Raw genomic sequence first — 17,383 nt, 5'->3', positions numbered from 1 at the left:
ACAACAGATACCTGTGAACTGCAAAGCCTGGCTACTGGCGTACCAAATACAGTTGAGGTATTGGTGCAGATAGCACCCATGCAGAGTTGTCCATCTTCCGAGCAGACCAATGGCCCTGCCACATGAGCAATGGATGCCGGCAAAGGTCTATCGCAACTCCCCGAACGGATACAGGGGGCAATTCCTAAGAGGAAGCGAGCGGGCGCCCAAATGCAGGGTAGGAATGCAAAGGCCTTTAAAGCAAACACACGTGATACCCCCGTGACGTCGGCCTCCTCTGAGGCGCAAACTACCCAGGATAGTTGCAATGCTACCGGCCCATCGACTGAGAAAGATGCTAATAATGGACTACCTCAGACAGGCGAAGCCTATTGGCAAAAGATTAGTGGACTTATTACTTCTGCATTGGAACCCTTAATGGGTAGACTCTCACTAATCAAAAGTAAATTGCTTTATATGGAGGAAATGTTGCTCACCAGTGCGGATAACACCAAGAACATCATAGTGCACCAAGACTGAGCATATGATTTTGTGAATATGGGCTCCAGGGGTGCTGGGGGCCATGACGGAATCAATTCTAACCCTAACGAGAGAGCCAAGCAAATGGCTCATAGTGCAGGGGGTGATGGAGAGTGGGAGGTGACTAATCTACCAGTCCCAGTGGTGCATAATGATAGGCCCCGCATTAACGGGGGCCACTCTCTGAAGTTTCTAATATGCAGAGAATGAGTAATGCCACCCGGGGAATAGAAACAGAGCCAACTTTAAATAATAGTCACCCACATCTAGATCTACCACCGTATTGTGCGCCGTATCTTGTAATTTTGACTGGGGTCCCAAAATTAGAGCAAGGGAAGGTAGAATCACATGACCAACTCAAACACAAAACGATTCACTGGTTAAACAATAATAGATCACTCCCGAGAGAAGCTCAGGGCCACATTCTATGTGTAAGAAGAGTGAACTGGGTGGGTAGCAGAATGAAGAATTCTATGGGTGATTGCATTGTTGCACATTTTAAGGACCCGAGAGTAGTGGGCCATGAAATGAAATGAAAAATTATATTTATATAGCGCGTAACTACCCGGAGGCCTCGCAGCGCCATGTGTGTAGGGGGCCTATGAGATCTCTAGGTTCCACTATTAGTGTCTGCCCACTTAACTATTTTTATTCCCCACCCCACCACATAGCTAGTTTTGGCCAGCCTGAATGGAATTGGGGTAGTTATAGCGGTCAATGGCACTTGGTTCCGCTCATTAACAGGTTCAGTGTACTGGATCTTGTAGACTGACTACCACCAAAGAGTATCACCTTGAATATACCCCCAGGTCAAATCTCATCCTGTAGTGAGCCAGTGGGTAGTGGTCTAATTCCCCAAACCACTCTAATTTAGGAGGAGCGTTTGCTGACAGATGGACCAACTTTGACCCCCAATTGGGGGAGCGTGGGGGTGAATTCCATTAATATAAATCCCCTAAACTGTGATTGTTTTGACTTGGATTCATGTGTAAAGGGACTTTCCCCGAAAAATATTGTATTCGCCGTCGAGGGATCGGCGGAGAGGCATGAGGCTAACGCCCATCGGGGAAAACAGCTGGTATCAGGAGGCCTCAGAATTTTATCATGCAATATCGCAGGCCTCATGGGTAAAATGGACGATCCCGATTGGGGGGCCTTCATCGATGCCCACGAGATCTGTTTATTCCAGGAAACGAGGGCGGTGGACCCCCAGTTTAGAATAGGGTATGTAGCATACTGTGAACCAGCCATTAAGGGGCCTAAGGGTAGACCCTGGGTGGATTATGCATTTGGGTGGGCTCTCATTTAGGATGAAAGATAAGGCGAGTAGATACATACTCGCCAGACATTATGTGTATCCTCCTGTCCCACAGTAACCTCCCAAGTTTAGCAGTTATTAATCTCTACTCGAGACCAACACAGTATGGCGCTACTTCTACTACTCTAGACTCTCTGACAAGTTTTTTAAGTACACTCCCTGGGGGTACCCACCTTGTAATTGGGGGAGACTTTAACTGTCATTATGAGCCCCTAATGGCCTTGTCCAACCCATAAGCAGTGAAGAGGATGAAATATGGTCAATTCCTTCTCCTAACATCTACCCAACTAGGGGATGGACACCCCTTGTTCTACAGTTATCAACATTAACATTGACCCACTCCCTAAGAGCTTGCAATGGGAGGTTCCCCGGAGACAGCCCGGGCCATCCCACTTTTGAGTCAGGTGGCGAGCTTCAATAATTGACTATCTATTGCTTAGCTTGGAGATTTGGCACCATGTCGTTGATTTCAGCGTCAACACACGATGTGAAAGCGATCATAACCCTCTAATCACCATCCTGGATTACCAGGTGGCGGGAGGGGGCTGTATGAGAGAAACTACCCAGAATGATAAATTGGTAGTTGTTCACGGGGGGAGACGGATTAGTTGGGCCAAAATCAACCAATCCCCAGAAATCTTGTCTGAGCTCTATACATGTATTATGCCACTACTGGAGAAGGCCAGCTGTATAACGCTGGATAGACCAAGCCCAGCTATTAACAATGATCTTGGGGGATTACATCTGGAGATGGTCCAGATCCTAGCAGAGTTCTTTTTTAAAAATGGGCCGAATAAACACAATTTTGGGAAGGACAAAAAATCCTGGTACAATAGAGCCTGTAGTGCAGCTAAAAGGACCCTCTTGCTTGCACTCAAGGGGACTAACAAGTATTGCATCAGGGAAGCAAGGGCTGAATTTAGGAAAATTACAAACGAAGCCAAAATGGCTTGGGAAGCAGATAGATGGCAAGCTATCAAGATTACGCTAGACACCAAGGACAGTAGATCCTTCTGGAACTTGGTGCATTCGGGGAACTCGGAGGGTAGGACTACAATTGCCCCCAACATTGATAAAGAATCTTGGCATCTATATTTTAAAGAATTATATTCTAGCACGAGTGATGATATGGCACCTCAAAATAATTTTAACATGGATTTCTTAGATGAAATTCCAGAATGCACATTGGGTGAAGTAGAAGTAGCTCTAGCAAAGCTCCAATCGAACAAGGCACCTGGAATGGACAGGATTCCAGGTGACCTGTTCAAAAACGAGCCGACCCTATGGGTACCACGGCCTACCAATTCCACCAACCTGGACAGGTGCGGAGATTGTCCCGATTTTTAAAAAAGGTTCCCCTATCGACCCTGCGAATTATAGGCCAATTAGCCTCATAGATGTCATGCAGAAAATCTATGTAATAATATTATTGGGCAGATTGCAGGAGTTGATTGAAGACCGAGAAGTACTCACACCACTACAAGCGGGTTTTAGATCAACAATTTCAACAATAGACCAATCATTCAGGCTCCAGTTAATTTACTGGAAGCATGTGCTTCTTGAAGGGGGGAGCTTGTATCTTACATTTGTCGACTTAAAGTCGGCATTCGATACGGTGGACCGTGACCAGCTATGGAGCATCTTGCTGGACATGGGAGTTCCGCCCTATCTCTGCCATCATCTTAAACGCCTCCACCAGGATACATACGCTAGAGTAAGATACGGCAAGAGCGGCCTACTAACAGCGCCATTCCCTGTGGGAAAGGGAGTTAGACAAGGCTGTGTATTAGCCCCGACCCTCTTCTCTTTATTTTTAAATGGTCTTATTGGTGATCTCCTCGCCGCAAAGGACTTGGATTCCCCCGAAAACAGCGACATTTAAGTTTCCCGCTTTAATGTTCGCAGACGACACCCTTCTCCTCTCAAAGTCATCAATGGGTATGCAAAGGGTGTTGAAGGAGTTTGACCAGTTCTGTAAAAAAAGGAATTTGATAATTAATATCAATAAAACGAAATATATGGTCTTCAATACCAACTCCACTAACTTTCCCGATCCATTGATGGATGATAGACCATTAGAGCGAGGTAACATCTTTGATTATCTGGGTCTATCTCTATCGGACAAGATGAGCTGAGGCCCTCAAATCGAGAAAGCCAATTTAAAACTAACCCAGACGATTGGGGGACTAATGAAAGTGCATAGGACTTGTGTGCTGAGAACTATAAGCCCGCCCCTTGAGATTTACAAAGTACAGGCTAGGTCCGCCGCTCTTTACGGGGCCGAGTTGTGGGGGCAGCTCTCCCAATGCCCTACCACTCACTGAAAATAAGCTTATTTGAAACATTTTGACCTTGCCAGTGAGTACACCTCTAGTCCCGTTACGGATGGATCTGGATATTCTCCCTATAGCGGATCTAATCTCGACATGACCGCTCCTATACTGGCGGCGGTTGTGGAGTACACCTGAGTTGAGACACTATAGGGAGGAACTGAAAGCGGTACTGTCATTACTGGGAGCTGTTGGCAATATACCCTGGCTGCCGTTCGTTGGGGATTCTTTTCGGGCCATGGGGCGGGAGGACCTATGGACTAGCCCTGAGTTTGCTTGTGTAGCTACTTCCAAAAAGCAATTATCTAAAGCTGTAAAGTATTTTAAACTGACTAGCCTAATCCAGGCAGTAAAAACTACTAGCCTAACGTATGCTTTTCTTGATTTTAAGTCATCATACCAATTTGAACAGGTACTGGATTCAATACAGCCACCTCTAGCACGAAAATTGTATCTGCAATTCAGATATGGCACACTCCTGCTTTATGCAGTAACTAATAAGTGGGTGGGGGCCTCCAAGTCTTTATGCCCAGGATGTAGGGTTGAGGAAGAAACTGTGACTCATATAATCCTGTTCTGCCCTGCATATAACCTGTCAAGGACAAAATGGATTATACAACTGTGCAGAAACCTTGGTATTAGAAACGACTGAGTCTTCCTTAGGATCCTAAAATCTGATACTGCACCGGTATATGTAGTGGCGTGTGCAAAATTTCTTCTCGCCATGTGGCTTAAAAGAACATATCTGCTAAAGAATGCAACTTAGCTACTGGTGGCTGTTTTTTTTAATTCAAATTCGAATGCCTTACTGAAAATGGATGCTTGTTCTATGCTGTTTTTAAGGAAGTTCTTAAATTGTTTTAACTTTAAATTATATTTTTAGACACTAGATTTTAACCCGCTAAAGTGCTTTCCATCTTGTAATTCTCTGATGCTTGTGTAATTTGTACATGCCAACTGGTTGTACTTCTGAGTGCGGTAATTGATTATATTTTAAGTGAACTGTAAAATACTTTTTTGTTTGTGCTTTTATGGCTGAAATAGCCGCAATAAAGATGATGATGATGATGATGAAGTATTACTTTGCCAGGGACGTACAACTAAACTAAATATGCCAATTGTGTTTAGGCAAATTTTGCTATATTTAAAGGAGAGAGCACAAGGACAATAGTAACGTGATCACGATGCCAACAAAAAAAGAGTCAGCAAAAACAGGAGCATGGTAGGGAAAACACTGGGAGAAAACCATGCCAAGGATGTCAGGTCCAACACTCCTGAAAGCTATATTTGTAGGCTACAGTGATAAGACTTGTCCAGAGTTATACTGTTGGCTGTTCTGGCTTCTTAATGGTCTACTACTGTTAAATATTACAACCACCACTGGTCTGCCATAAGCACTTAGTCTTCTGCAAATTCTGTCTTTGCTTGGCATTGTGATTTGGACTTAATCCTTCAGTTCTGCCTGGAGTGTTTTCACTTGATCAATCTATGACTTTCCTAAGGGACCAGTATTCAGCTGCTCAGATTTTTCATGTGTCATGGGGCGGGATCAAGCCCACTGACTCATTTGCAACACTGTCTCTTTATGGGTTACTCCTTAGCCCATCTTTTGGTAAAGTCTCTAACCACTCCGTCAGACTTTCTGTTGTCTTCTGAACATGTTTCACTCTGCCCGTTTTCCAAGACTCCTGACTCAGACTTTCCATATAGGTCTGGTGTAAAGTACTTGCCACTTCAGTCCTCCGCATTGGGGAATTAGGATCTCTGCTGTGCCGGCCCCTTAGCATCAGATTTTCCTAAATCAGGGAAAAATGGAATCTGAGTAATGTGGTTGCCATTTACCAAATTATTAGAAGCATTGGCTTAGTGTCCAAAGACATAATTATGTGACAATGCACTTAGAAAGTGCATTCCACAGTGGTAGACCAAGCTCTCAACTTTGTGTGCATGCCTTGTGCAGATTGAGGCCCGGAGTTACAAAAAATTCAATCAACATAGTGCAGCAACTAAAGTTCCTGTGCTGCATTGCGTGAAAGGGAGAGGCAGGGCCGGCTTTAGAGCTGGTGGCTACCGGTGCGGCAATGTTTGTTGGCGCCCCCCAAGGACCACCACAGATTTCTTCAACACCACCCTTTAACAGTGCCCAAGTCTCTATAACCACTTTCTCTCAGATGCATATATAGCACACTCTCTCAGATACATATATAGCGCCACTCAAACCAGTGTAGGGTGTCAGAGCACTTTGCATCACCAACACATTACACAAAGACAATCAATCATACGTGTGTAACTCAGTGTATAAGAAATGTTACATAAGACAGAGGACTACAAGGTGTAGGAGCCACATTTCATCCATACTGGTAGGCAGAATAGTGTAATAGTGCTAGGTCTATAGAAGCACAAACTCAGAATTTAAAAAACAACACCATAGTTGGGGGTTCTCTTGAAGAAGGAGAATAGATTTCTGCCTAAATTAATCCTTTTTGTAACACTAATCTTTGCTCAAATCTATACTTTGCAGGGTGCATGCAGTTCTTTGATAAACGTTAATAGTTCAGTACAATTACACAGTGCATAGAATGTAAAAAGGTCAATGGGTTACTGCTTTAAAAAGAGACATCATTTTGTTTCTTGCCATTCTTAAATTCCTATATTAGGATTGTAACCTCTTTTAAACAAGTAACTCACTGACCTATTTACATTCTATCCACTTTTGTAATCCGCTCCGTACTTGTTTTCTGCAACAGGCATACTAACCCTCTGCACTACTTTATAGTGGGTTAAACCCCCAATTAAACAAAACTCCAATCTCTCTTCAGGAAGAACATTAATCACAGGATTTATCCTGACATATTTTGTTGCCCGGAAATTGCTGGAGGAAACGAGTGCAGCAGCAGCGGGTGCTTTAAAATAATAATAAACTTGAAAAAACGCCGCCCCCTGGAAGCCAGCACCCGGTGCGGTGGCACCGATCGCATCGCCCTAGAGCGGAGAGAGCAGAGCAGTGCTACATCTACTGAGATATGGTGCTGTTTTCTCTTTCCTTGCACTGGTACTATTTAGTCTGCCATGTGCCAACGAAAACATCCTCGCTCCAAGTTCAAGGATGTGTGTATTCAGTAAGGAATAGTTTTTGTGCTGGAGGGGAACCTTCCAGTACAGAAACTACCCTTTAATTCCTTTCCTGCTTTGTAGTTGTGCTGTAAAATGCAGCATGTATGGAAAGCAGAAAAACGAATCAAAATGGAAACATTTCTTATCATTATGCTGGCGTCAAAGAGGCATAAGATTTTGATGCAAATCCCGGTCTATGAATGTTTGAAGATAGGGATTTGCATCAAAACGTAGAAGGGGGTTGCATGGGAATGCCTATGTACAATGCATGCACAATCCTCTCAACGCAAAGTAATGAAAGGCAGCACATAGCAGAAGTTTGCTCTACTTTGGGAAATTATGCATCACAAATCCTAATATGCATTGGATAGTCAATCCTAGCCAAACACTTTGTGCCAAAAGAAGAGTCTGTTTTATAAATCACCCATTTGACTATGGAAAACATACAGAAATTTTAAACCGAGTGATTAAACAAAGAATCTATGAAAATACTTACCAAGCAAGCTGAAACAAACATAGTGCAGAATTATTCTCTTCCATTTTCTTCTTTACTGAGTTTACCTAATATCAGCATAAGTGATCTATTTGTTACTTTACCATAATTTTTGCAAAATTTGTGTGGTCCAGTTTTTGCAAGAGTGCCTTTAAAACTGCTGACATGTTCTTGTGCGCTGCAGAACTAAACATCTTTGCCAATAGAGCCATAAATACCTTACTGTATCATGAACATTCCAAACGAAATTATATCATTTTACCCATAAATATGATGAGCTATCATAACACTGTATTTTGTGTAATATACATTTATGCCTCAATAATACATGTGAAGGGCGATTTCTATGATGCAAAGTGATGAGCATATCTTTCGATTAAGCAATTGTGAAAGAAATGTGCAAGGATGTTTCGCTATACATGCTACAACTGTCATGTGATGTTACCGTATTCATCATGAGATGTCTGTTTTATCTTTTTAACAGTTGGAGGAGGCAATCACCCCTTGCTGGTACCCTATGATACGTTAACGGCCAAAGAAAAAGCCAAGGACCGAGAGAAAGCCCAGGACATCCTCAAATTCCTGCAAAGCAATGGCTACGCAGTTTCAAGGTATATCAATGTTCATTCTATCTTAAGGCCAGCTCATTCACTGCCAAAAGCCCAAAGCGTAACTTTAAAGTCAGACTATATGCCCAATTACAGGGATTACATTCTATAATTCTACTTCATCTGCTTATTTATTGTTGTGCTTTTAATTTTTAAATATTTTTGTTGTAATAAGAAAGGTTCAGCTTAGTAAAAACCTCTAAAATATTCACTTATTCTACTATCATAATTAGCACTTTGGGGAGAAGACCTGAAAGCAACATGTCCTATGGCCGATCAGCCCCACATGCTGGGTTGGTCAGACTGTTGGCAACAGTGCTGCAAGAAGGGATAGAGCATTTCAACATGGTAGATGCATTGAGGGTAGGCAATCCTGAAGGATGGGAAGGCATGTTCATCTCCTCAGTTCATGCCATGTGGTATGTCTTGATTACTGGCTTGTGACCAGGGCAGTTAGTACCTGGGTGACGGACATACAACATCTACTGAGGAAGCTGTTGGATCACAAGCCAGCAAATCTGATGATTGAGGTCCCTATGTGCACCCCCCCTCCCCCCCCGATTCACGTGGAGGTTTAAAGCTACCACGTTATTGGATCTGGTATATAGAGAGACAATTTGGAAAGCAGTCATTGAGTGTTTTGCTATAAATCAGAATTCAATGTTTGAGGCAGACATTCTATGGGAGGCTTTAAGGCAACCATTAGGGGTTCTGTATAGGTACCAAATTAGGGATATTAAAAGACACCAGAACGCAAATTAAAAACGTAGAAATTAATATTCGTCAGTTGGAGGAGGAGTACGAGCGTGAACCAAGTAACAATACCCTGGCTACCATTAGGGACCTCATCTCCAAGATTTGGCAGAGAGGGAACTGACATATCTCTCGAGCAGATTTGTAGCACGGACCTACAGACAGGGGGTATGCCTGGATGAACTGAAACCCGGGGGAGGCCTGCCGAAGGTGATAAAAATAACGGATGAAAATGGGGAGGATCATTATGAAACGCCCCATATTTTGAAGGAATTTGCAGACCTCTACAAGACTCGGTATGCCTCTCATGTAACTTCTACACCGGATGAAATCAAAAAATATTTTGATGACATTGCCCTGGCATGGCTTTCAGCAGGGCAATGCGAATACTTAGGGCGGCCAATAGAGCGGGAGGAGGTGCGTGAGGCCATATGGGCATTACCTAATGGCACAGCCCCTGGCTCAGATGTGCTGACATGCAAGTTCTTTAAAGAATTCAGTGACTAGATTGCACCCATCTTCATACAATGTATGAGGATGCATATAACAGGCAAATTCTCCTCTCAACATTACGTGAAGCCCTAGTTGCCATACTCCTCAAGCCAGATAAGCTCCCGGAGCATAGTGAGTCGTACAGGCCCCTTTCATTAATAAATGTTCATGCAAAAATCCTAGTGAAGATCCTCGCTAACAGGCTCCAACCACTATTGTTGAATTTGGTACTGCTGGACCAGTCCGGATTTGTCTCAAAGAAATCCACTGGGCATAAAGTTTGTACGATATTTGCACTCCAACATCGGCTAAACCCAGAGCTGGAGGCTGTTGCTGTATTACTCGATGGAGCCACGACCCTTAACTCAATACAGTGGGAATACATTTTTACAATATTTGAACACATGAATATACCGGTTTCATTCATGAGGTGGAGCAAATTTTTATACACGGGCCTTTGCGAGGGTTCGGGTGAACGGGCACATGTCATTGGTACTACACATACATTGAGGAACTCAACAGGGCTGTCCTCTTTCACTGCTCCTGTTCCCCATTGCACTAGAACCACTGGCATGCATAGTACATCAGAGACACGAGGAGGCAGGGCTTAAATTTCATTAGCACCCAATAGGTGTGTCATTGTATTCAGATGACATGGTCCTCTATATTAGACAACCATCAGTGCATCTGCCACCGCTGCTCAGAGAGTACATCCAGTTTGAAAGACACTCTGGGCTTAGTGTGAATTGGAATAAGTAATTTGCCATTCCACTGACACCGTGCACAAAACCCCTTATTTGGAATTCCCACTAGAGTGGCGCACTGATCTGGTAAAGTACCTGGGAATATGGATACATAATGAACGAGAGATGGTGGTCAGGGAAAACTTTGGTCAGGCCCCAGGCAAACTGGAAGAACAGGTGGATAGATGAATCAAGATGCCAGTATCTAGGGCAGACAGAGTGGCTATAATGAAGATGGTGGTACTACCACGCTTCCTTTACATATTTAGCAACATTCCTATACAACTTCCATGAGCCTCTTTAAGACCCTATAGACACAATTGATAAGGCTGGCGTGGGCGGGAAAGCAGCCTAGAATTGCTTGGCAGGTCCTGACCTTACCATATAATCTGGCCGGTTTTAGTGCACCAGATTTATATCTGTATTATTTATATGTGCATGCGCTACATGCGCATTACTGGCACCAACCCCATGGCTTTACGCCTCATGTGGCAGTTGAAGCAGAAGATGCACACCCCATACCGCTCCGTAATATCCTTCTACACACGAACAGGGAGCCCGCCCATGCTGAAATAAATGTTGTTAAATGTACCACAGTGAATTGGCACATCATAGGAGCGAATGCCCCTGCACTTCCCTGAGGTCACCATCTGGCTACCTTGGTGTCGCAAGAAGAGGGTAGCTTCTCTCTTCAATGAAAAATGGGTATTGTAACTATGGAAGACGTATCTCGATAGGAAATTCCTAGAATCCACAGACCTAGCATTTATCAGCAACAAATCACCGTTATTTCTTTTCACATACCACCGCCTCCACTTGGCAGTAAAAACCCTCTATCCCTCATTCCCTGAGGAGTCCTCCATCCTAGAATCACTGCAGATATTGATCAGTAGCCCCGCCAGACAAAACCTGGTGACTAAATTGTACAACGCTTTACAGGTGAACAGCTCGCCATGCTCAGAGGCTGCCCTGGAGCTATGGATATGGCGCTAGGCGCACCCATGGCACAGGAGGAATGGGTATTTAGCCGCATGCTCATGGACATCCTAACCCCAAACTGCAATCTGCGCTTAATGCATTTTAGATACCTGCAACAAATATACTATACACTAGTCAGATTGTATAGATGCGGCATGTGTGAAGACACAAGACGCAGATTTCATGCATCTTGCGTGGAGTTGTTCAGAGGTCCATATTTTTTGGAACAGGGTGGTGTGGGACCTGTGTTTAATGACGGTTGTCTCAGTTGAATGTACTATTCAGGTCTGTTTACTGGGTTTAGTAAAGAAGCTAAAGCCCCAGGGGTGGCAATTCGTGGCAGTTGTGCTTCTGTTGGCTAAAAGGCAGGTGTCTATAAACTGGGGTCAGCGCCATGCACCAAAATATGAGAGTTGGCTGAAAGATATGGTGTAATATTGTAGTGTAGCTAAAGCTAGGTTTTTGGAAGAGACCTTGGCAAAAGCACCTAATAAATCACAGACTTTGTTCAAACTGGTAAAGAGCTTATCCAACCCCTCATGTGCTGCACCTTCCACCCCTGTGTCTCAGGAGCTTTGCGACTCCTTAGCCCTCGCTTTTGATGACAAAATTAGGAACATTCTGAAGGGACTAGAAGTCTCCAGACAGCATATACCATCTTTGTCTTCTCCCTCTGTATCCCTTGGTCATCCGGTATCCGAGGAGAGTAAGAATAAGGAGAGGACTTGTCAGTTGCCAAGTTTCCCTGTCCCCTCATTGGAGGAGTTATGTGCACTGGCCAACTGTGTATCCTCAGGCTCGCCTCTAGACCCCATGCCGCATAAGATTTGGAAGGCCTTTCAAGGCGAGTTGTTTCCCCCGCTACACTTAATCTGTTGCCAATCGTTGGCTACTGCATCAGTTCCAGACAGTTGGAAGTTGGCAATTGTAACACCTTTGCTAAAAAAGGCCACCTTGGACCCCCTCTGCCCAGCCAATTATAGGCCTATTTCGCTCTTGCCATTCGCGATAAAAATCTTGGAGAAGTGGGTTACGAGAGCCTTGGCCAACTTCCTGGAAACCAACTTCTGCCTGGACGCAGCCCAATTTGGCTTCAGACCGGCCCATGGCACAGAGACTGCTCTGGTCACGTGTTGAACGATCTGCGAACGTGTGTCGACAGGGGCAAGTCAGCATTTTTAGTGCTGCTTGACATGTCGGCCGCGTTTGACACGGTGAACAACGAGGTCTTATTGGGCCGCCTTCGAAATGCGGGAATAACCGGATTGGCTCTATCCTGGTTAACATCATATCTCGCCAATAGACAACAGGCTGTGGCATTACCACCTTTTCGTTCTGACATACGTCAGGTGAATCAAGGTGTCCCCCAGGGTTCTGCGATAAGCCCGATTCTTTTTAATCTGTACCTCCAACCTTTGATACAACTTATAAAGTCATTCGGCATACAAGTCATCAATTATGCCGATGATTCACAATTGATTTTTTCTTTTGATGGTTCTGAGGTGGTTTCGAGGGACGCTTTTCATCAGTGTATGTCGGCCACAGCAAAGTGGTTGCAAGCCAACTCACTCCAATTCAATGGGTCGAAGACGGAGATATTGCACTGCTCCTTAGACCGACTCCCTCGTACCCTGCCGGAAGGCTTTTGGCCTACTTCTATACCAGGCTCGGTGGAGGCTGCAGAATCAGCTCGCAATTTGGGAGTCGTGTTCAAATCAAATCTACAACTTGACGTCTCGGTGAATAGGACTGTAGGGACTTGTATGGGTCTGCTCCGTGCTCTTCTGAAGATACTGCCGCTTCTTCCTCGGGAAGCTAGAGCAGAAGTAGTGCATAGTACCATTCTCAGTAGGTTGGACTACTGCAACGCACTACTTCTGGGAGCTCCAAAGACCCTGATCCTTAAGTTACAAAGGATTCAAAATATGGCGGCTAAATTAGCTTTGTCCCTTCCACGCTCGGCTTCCTCTTCTGGAGCTTTGGCGGACCTTCATTGGTTACCGGTCCAGCAGAGAATCTCTTATAAGGCTCTATGCCTGATCTTTGGAGCTCTGCATGGTCAAGGACCAATACCACTGCAAAATCTCTTTTCGTGGTACCAGGCCGCCAGACCTTTGAGATCCGCATCGGCGTTTCTAGTGAGAATTCCGTGGATAAATAGAGTGAGAATGGGCGGTCGTGCTTTTAGCTTCACAGCCGCCACAATGTGGAACACTCTACCTCTGACGCTGAGGAGCAGACAAGATCTGGTCTCTTTTAAAAGGGATCTCAAAACATATCTTTTTCCAAGAGTAGTCTAAAGCATACACCGGATGGTTGAACTGATCTCAGCGCCAGGATACCCTCTGGGTGACAGTCGCGCTTAACAAGCATTAAAATACATACATACATACAGTGACACTCTGGCAACATACTCAGAGGAACTACCCATGACGTCACAACCGAAGGACATATGACTCCGCTCACCACATATCTGCTTGGAACCCCGGAAGCTCTCCATGATATTTAATGAATAGATGTTTGCCCAGTTGACAAACCGTACGCATTACACAACCACCTGCTATAACACTGGCTGTCATATACATGATGATGTTGATATGATGATACAGATGAAACATATGTCTGGAGGTGTTATGTTTGATTTGTTTTGTATTGTCTGTTGAGCAAATGTATTTCAATAAAATTAATTTAAAAAAAGTATTCAATGCGGGAAACAATCTTAAAACGCGGTTGTTACATCGCGTCCCATAACGACGCGGTTGTAACAACGCCATGCCATTACATCGCAAGTCAATAGATCGACTTGCACTAGATGGCGCTCCAGCACCTTCCCTACTGTTGCGCAGGGTGGAGTTGGAATAGTAAACTATACTATTCCTAATGTTAGAGCGCCCTCTAGTGCAGGCCGATCTAATGACTTGCAATGTAATGGCATTGTGTTGTAACAACGGGTTGTTGTAAAGCCTCCGTTGTTACAGAACGCGATGTAACAACTGCGTTGTACCATGCTATATTCATTCAATGCTGGACCACAGACATATTTTGAAAATCATACTCCTCTGGAATATCCAGAGAGACCTTGCCATCCAGGAGATTAACAGTCAATTGGCCAATGTACTTCTCCCACAGGTAGGATTTTATTATTTGCATTAAGGAGCCCCCGCTGCATTAGGGAGAGAAGACTAATAGTTAAGGATTTGCTGTTTATATTTAAATAATATATTACTGAGGTCCAGTTCTAATCTCCGGGCACTATTTACTGATCCTCCGGGCAAGCTGAGATATTTTTTCCAGATGTTCATTTCAATAGTCTGCAACCCCTTAAGATATTTTGCTGGCATGGCTTCACAGCTGTACAATAACAGATTTACAATTTTATCATTAGAGATTCCTGTAAAACCTTCAACAGAATTGTGGTCCGGACCAAGGTCTAACTTATGTAATGCACCTTGCCTTCTAAAAAAAAGTCCTAAATATCTATATTCATTAACCACCTCCACTGGAATACCACTTAGCCACCATTTTCCTTTTTTTTTAGACTTAGGCCTAATGGACTACACCCTTCTTTTTGAAAAGACGATAACTTTTATTTTAACCGTATTTATTTTCAAATCATTTGACTTACAGTATTTAGCGAAGACATCCAGTTGCCTCTGAAAGCCAACCGGCGTGAGATCCAACAATGCAGTATCATCAACATAAAACATTTCTGAAATGGCCTTGGGTCCTAATGTTGGTGGAAAAGACCGAACTTGGTTTAATCCTACCATGGCATCTACAATATACACATAGAAAATAGAAGCCAAACCAATATTCACCGCTGTCTAAGTCTCGGGCATGGCGATTTTTTCTGGAGAAGGATCCGTTTCCCCCTAGTTTAACCCTTGTCCACTAGCCCTCATGTAGTTGAATTATCAACTTTAATCGACCCGGGGGACCATTTACGCTTCCTCTCCCTTAGTAATGCCCTATTAATAGTGTTAAACGCTGTTGACAAATCGATACATGATACAAAGGGACCGTTTCATTTTAAGGGTATCTTTGTCGGCCAAGAGATTTAGCATTATGAAACCATATGTTGTTGGATAGCCTTTACAAAAAACCATATGGACTTTAGCTAACATTTTTTCAGATGGTTAGCATAAATCTTACTGGGGATGTCCAAAGGGTAATCATACGATAGCTCGATGGCAGGTCCTGTTGACCCTTTTTATACAGTGGAACCCTAATACTGCCTTTCCAGGTTTTTGGTATATCAAATCCACTGATTATCGCTCCAAACACCTGAGCCAGGACTTTGGCCATCCAGCTCTTGGGCCCTAAAGCTTTAAAAGCCTTTTATTATAGATTTAATACTACTTACTGAAGGAGCCAATTAGCTCTCCCTAACACCTTCTTTGGGATCCTGGCAAACATGCTCGCCAATACTCCCATGTTTGCTTCTTTCACTTTGTACAGCTCAGATCTGTACCTCACCCATGTTTCTTTGTGAGCCGGCACACCTACAATTTCTTTAGATAACCCCACCACACCATTAATTATGTTCCAGAAGCCCTTAATGCATCCCATTTGCAGGGAGACAGTTGCCTTTGTCCAAACATTCCCTTTTTCCTCCCAAACTTTTAGTATTATCTCTTTCCTATAGATGGTTCTATGCAGATTAATGTAGCACTCCCGATTAGCCCCACCTATTTTATAGGCATCTCTTATGTTCTTGTTTAATGTAGCCTTAGCCTGCGCCTCAATGGAGCCTGATGTGTCCTTCCTACCCGGACTCCTATTTAAGCCTGTAATCGCCACGTCACTTGTGGAGGCAATTAAGTTCTCATAATCTTGCACTATATGCTGAAGTGATAAAGTGGTCTGGTCTGTCAACAGCCTCATCATTTCATTCATGGTGTAAAGTGTAGGTGTTCCTGCTCATACTAATTTACGCTTGTTAACGCAGTTGTTTGGCTGACTATTCTCCCATTGGTATCTTAAATGGGCAGCACAATGCCATTAAAGTATTAGTAGCTTATGATCACTACCTGCTAAATTTATTTATTTATTTATTTATTTATAGCACTTATAAAGCGCGAACGAAGGCCCGTGGGCATCTCGGCTAATCACCTACTACTAGGTCCAGTACTATGCCAAAATGTTCGGAAGAGATAATTACATAATCTATTAATGTTAACACACGCCCATTATGAAAAGTGAGTCGGGCCGGCTGATCCCATATACACCTGCTATTAATAATAATCATGTTCAGGTTATCTAACAATGTAACTAATTGTCTACCTATCACATCCCCCTGCTGGTGCTCCAAAACCTGACCTGGAATTCCCAAAGCATTTTCTTTCTCCAATTGGTATTTATCCTTCTATGGGCTAAGGGGAATCTCAGCATTGAAATCACCCATCAACAAGATTGGCACATGGGGAAAGGGCAAATGAACCTTCTCTATCAAAGCTGCCAACTCATTTAGCTGTTTATCCTGCCATTTGTTCAGTGAGACGTACGTATTGATTAATATTAAATCTGGGATGCCGTTTTTCCTCTTTCATCCTGCTTTTTCAATGACAGACCAAAGATTGACATTGTCAAAAAATTGGAAAATCCATGAAACATAATGACCCCAGCAATTTCATATTTTACAGATATCATAACGGCTAAGCCCCCCGCAGGGCGACCACATTTTCCCTTAACTGCTTTAATGCTAAAAACTCTATAATCACTCATCATCATCTCATCCAGTTCCCAGGTCTCTTGCAGTGCAAAAATCATGATGTTTTTTCTCCTCAATAACAGACAGAAGAGGTTCAAAGTTCCTTTTCAGACCTGCAATATTCCATTGCAGCACTTTTACCCCACCATCATCAGTATCTACAGAATAAGGATCTTGAAGTCGCCTTTTTATCATTGAGTGCTCCTGCAACCCAATTCTATTTATCGTTTTACTGTTTTGAATGTTCTTCATGATTATTAGATATCTGCCCCTCTTTTCCAATTTAACAATAAAAAGCTTATCAGATCCAGCAGCCTCATGGCCC

At 43.6% G+C, this 17,383-nt stretch overlaps 1 protein-coding gene across 1 annotated transcript in view; it reads left to right on the top strand.

Moving 5' to 3' along the window:
* Positions 1 to 17,383, top strand: part of RYR2 (ryanodine receptor 2) — a 3,071,198-nt gene that overhangs the window by 1,691,948 nt on the left and 1,361,867 nt on the right. Inside the window, exon 55 of the mRNA XM_078648003.1 lies at positions 8,259 to 8,385. Coding sequence (XP_078504129.1) covers positions 8,259 to 8,385 — 127 coding nt within the window. The remainder of the gene's footprint in view (positions 1 to 8,258; positions 8,386 to 17,383) is intronic.

This window comes from Lissotriton helveticus, chromosome 6 (genome assembly GCF_964261635.1).
Source record: "Lissotriton helveticus chromosome 6, aLisHel1.1, whole genome shotgun sequence".
NCBI lineage: Eukaryota > Metazoa > Chordata > Amphibia > Caudata > Salamandridae > Lissotriton > Lissotriton helveticus.
The sequence above is the reverse complement of the archived record's forward strand: the minus strand, read 5'-3'. Positions and strand labels throughout refer to the sequence as shown.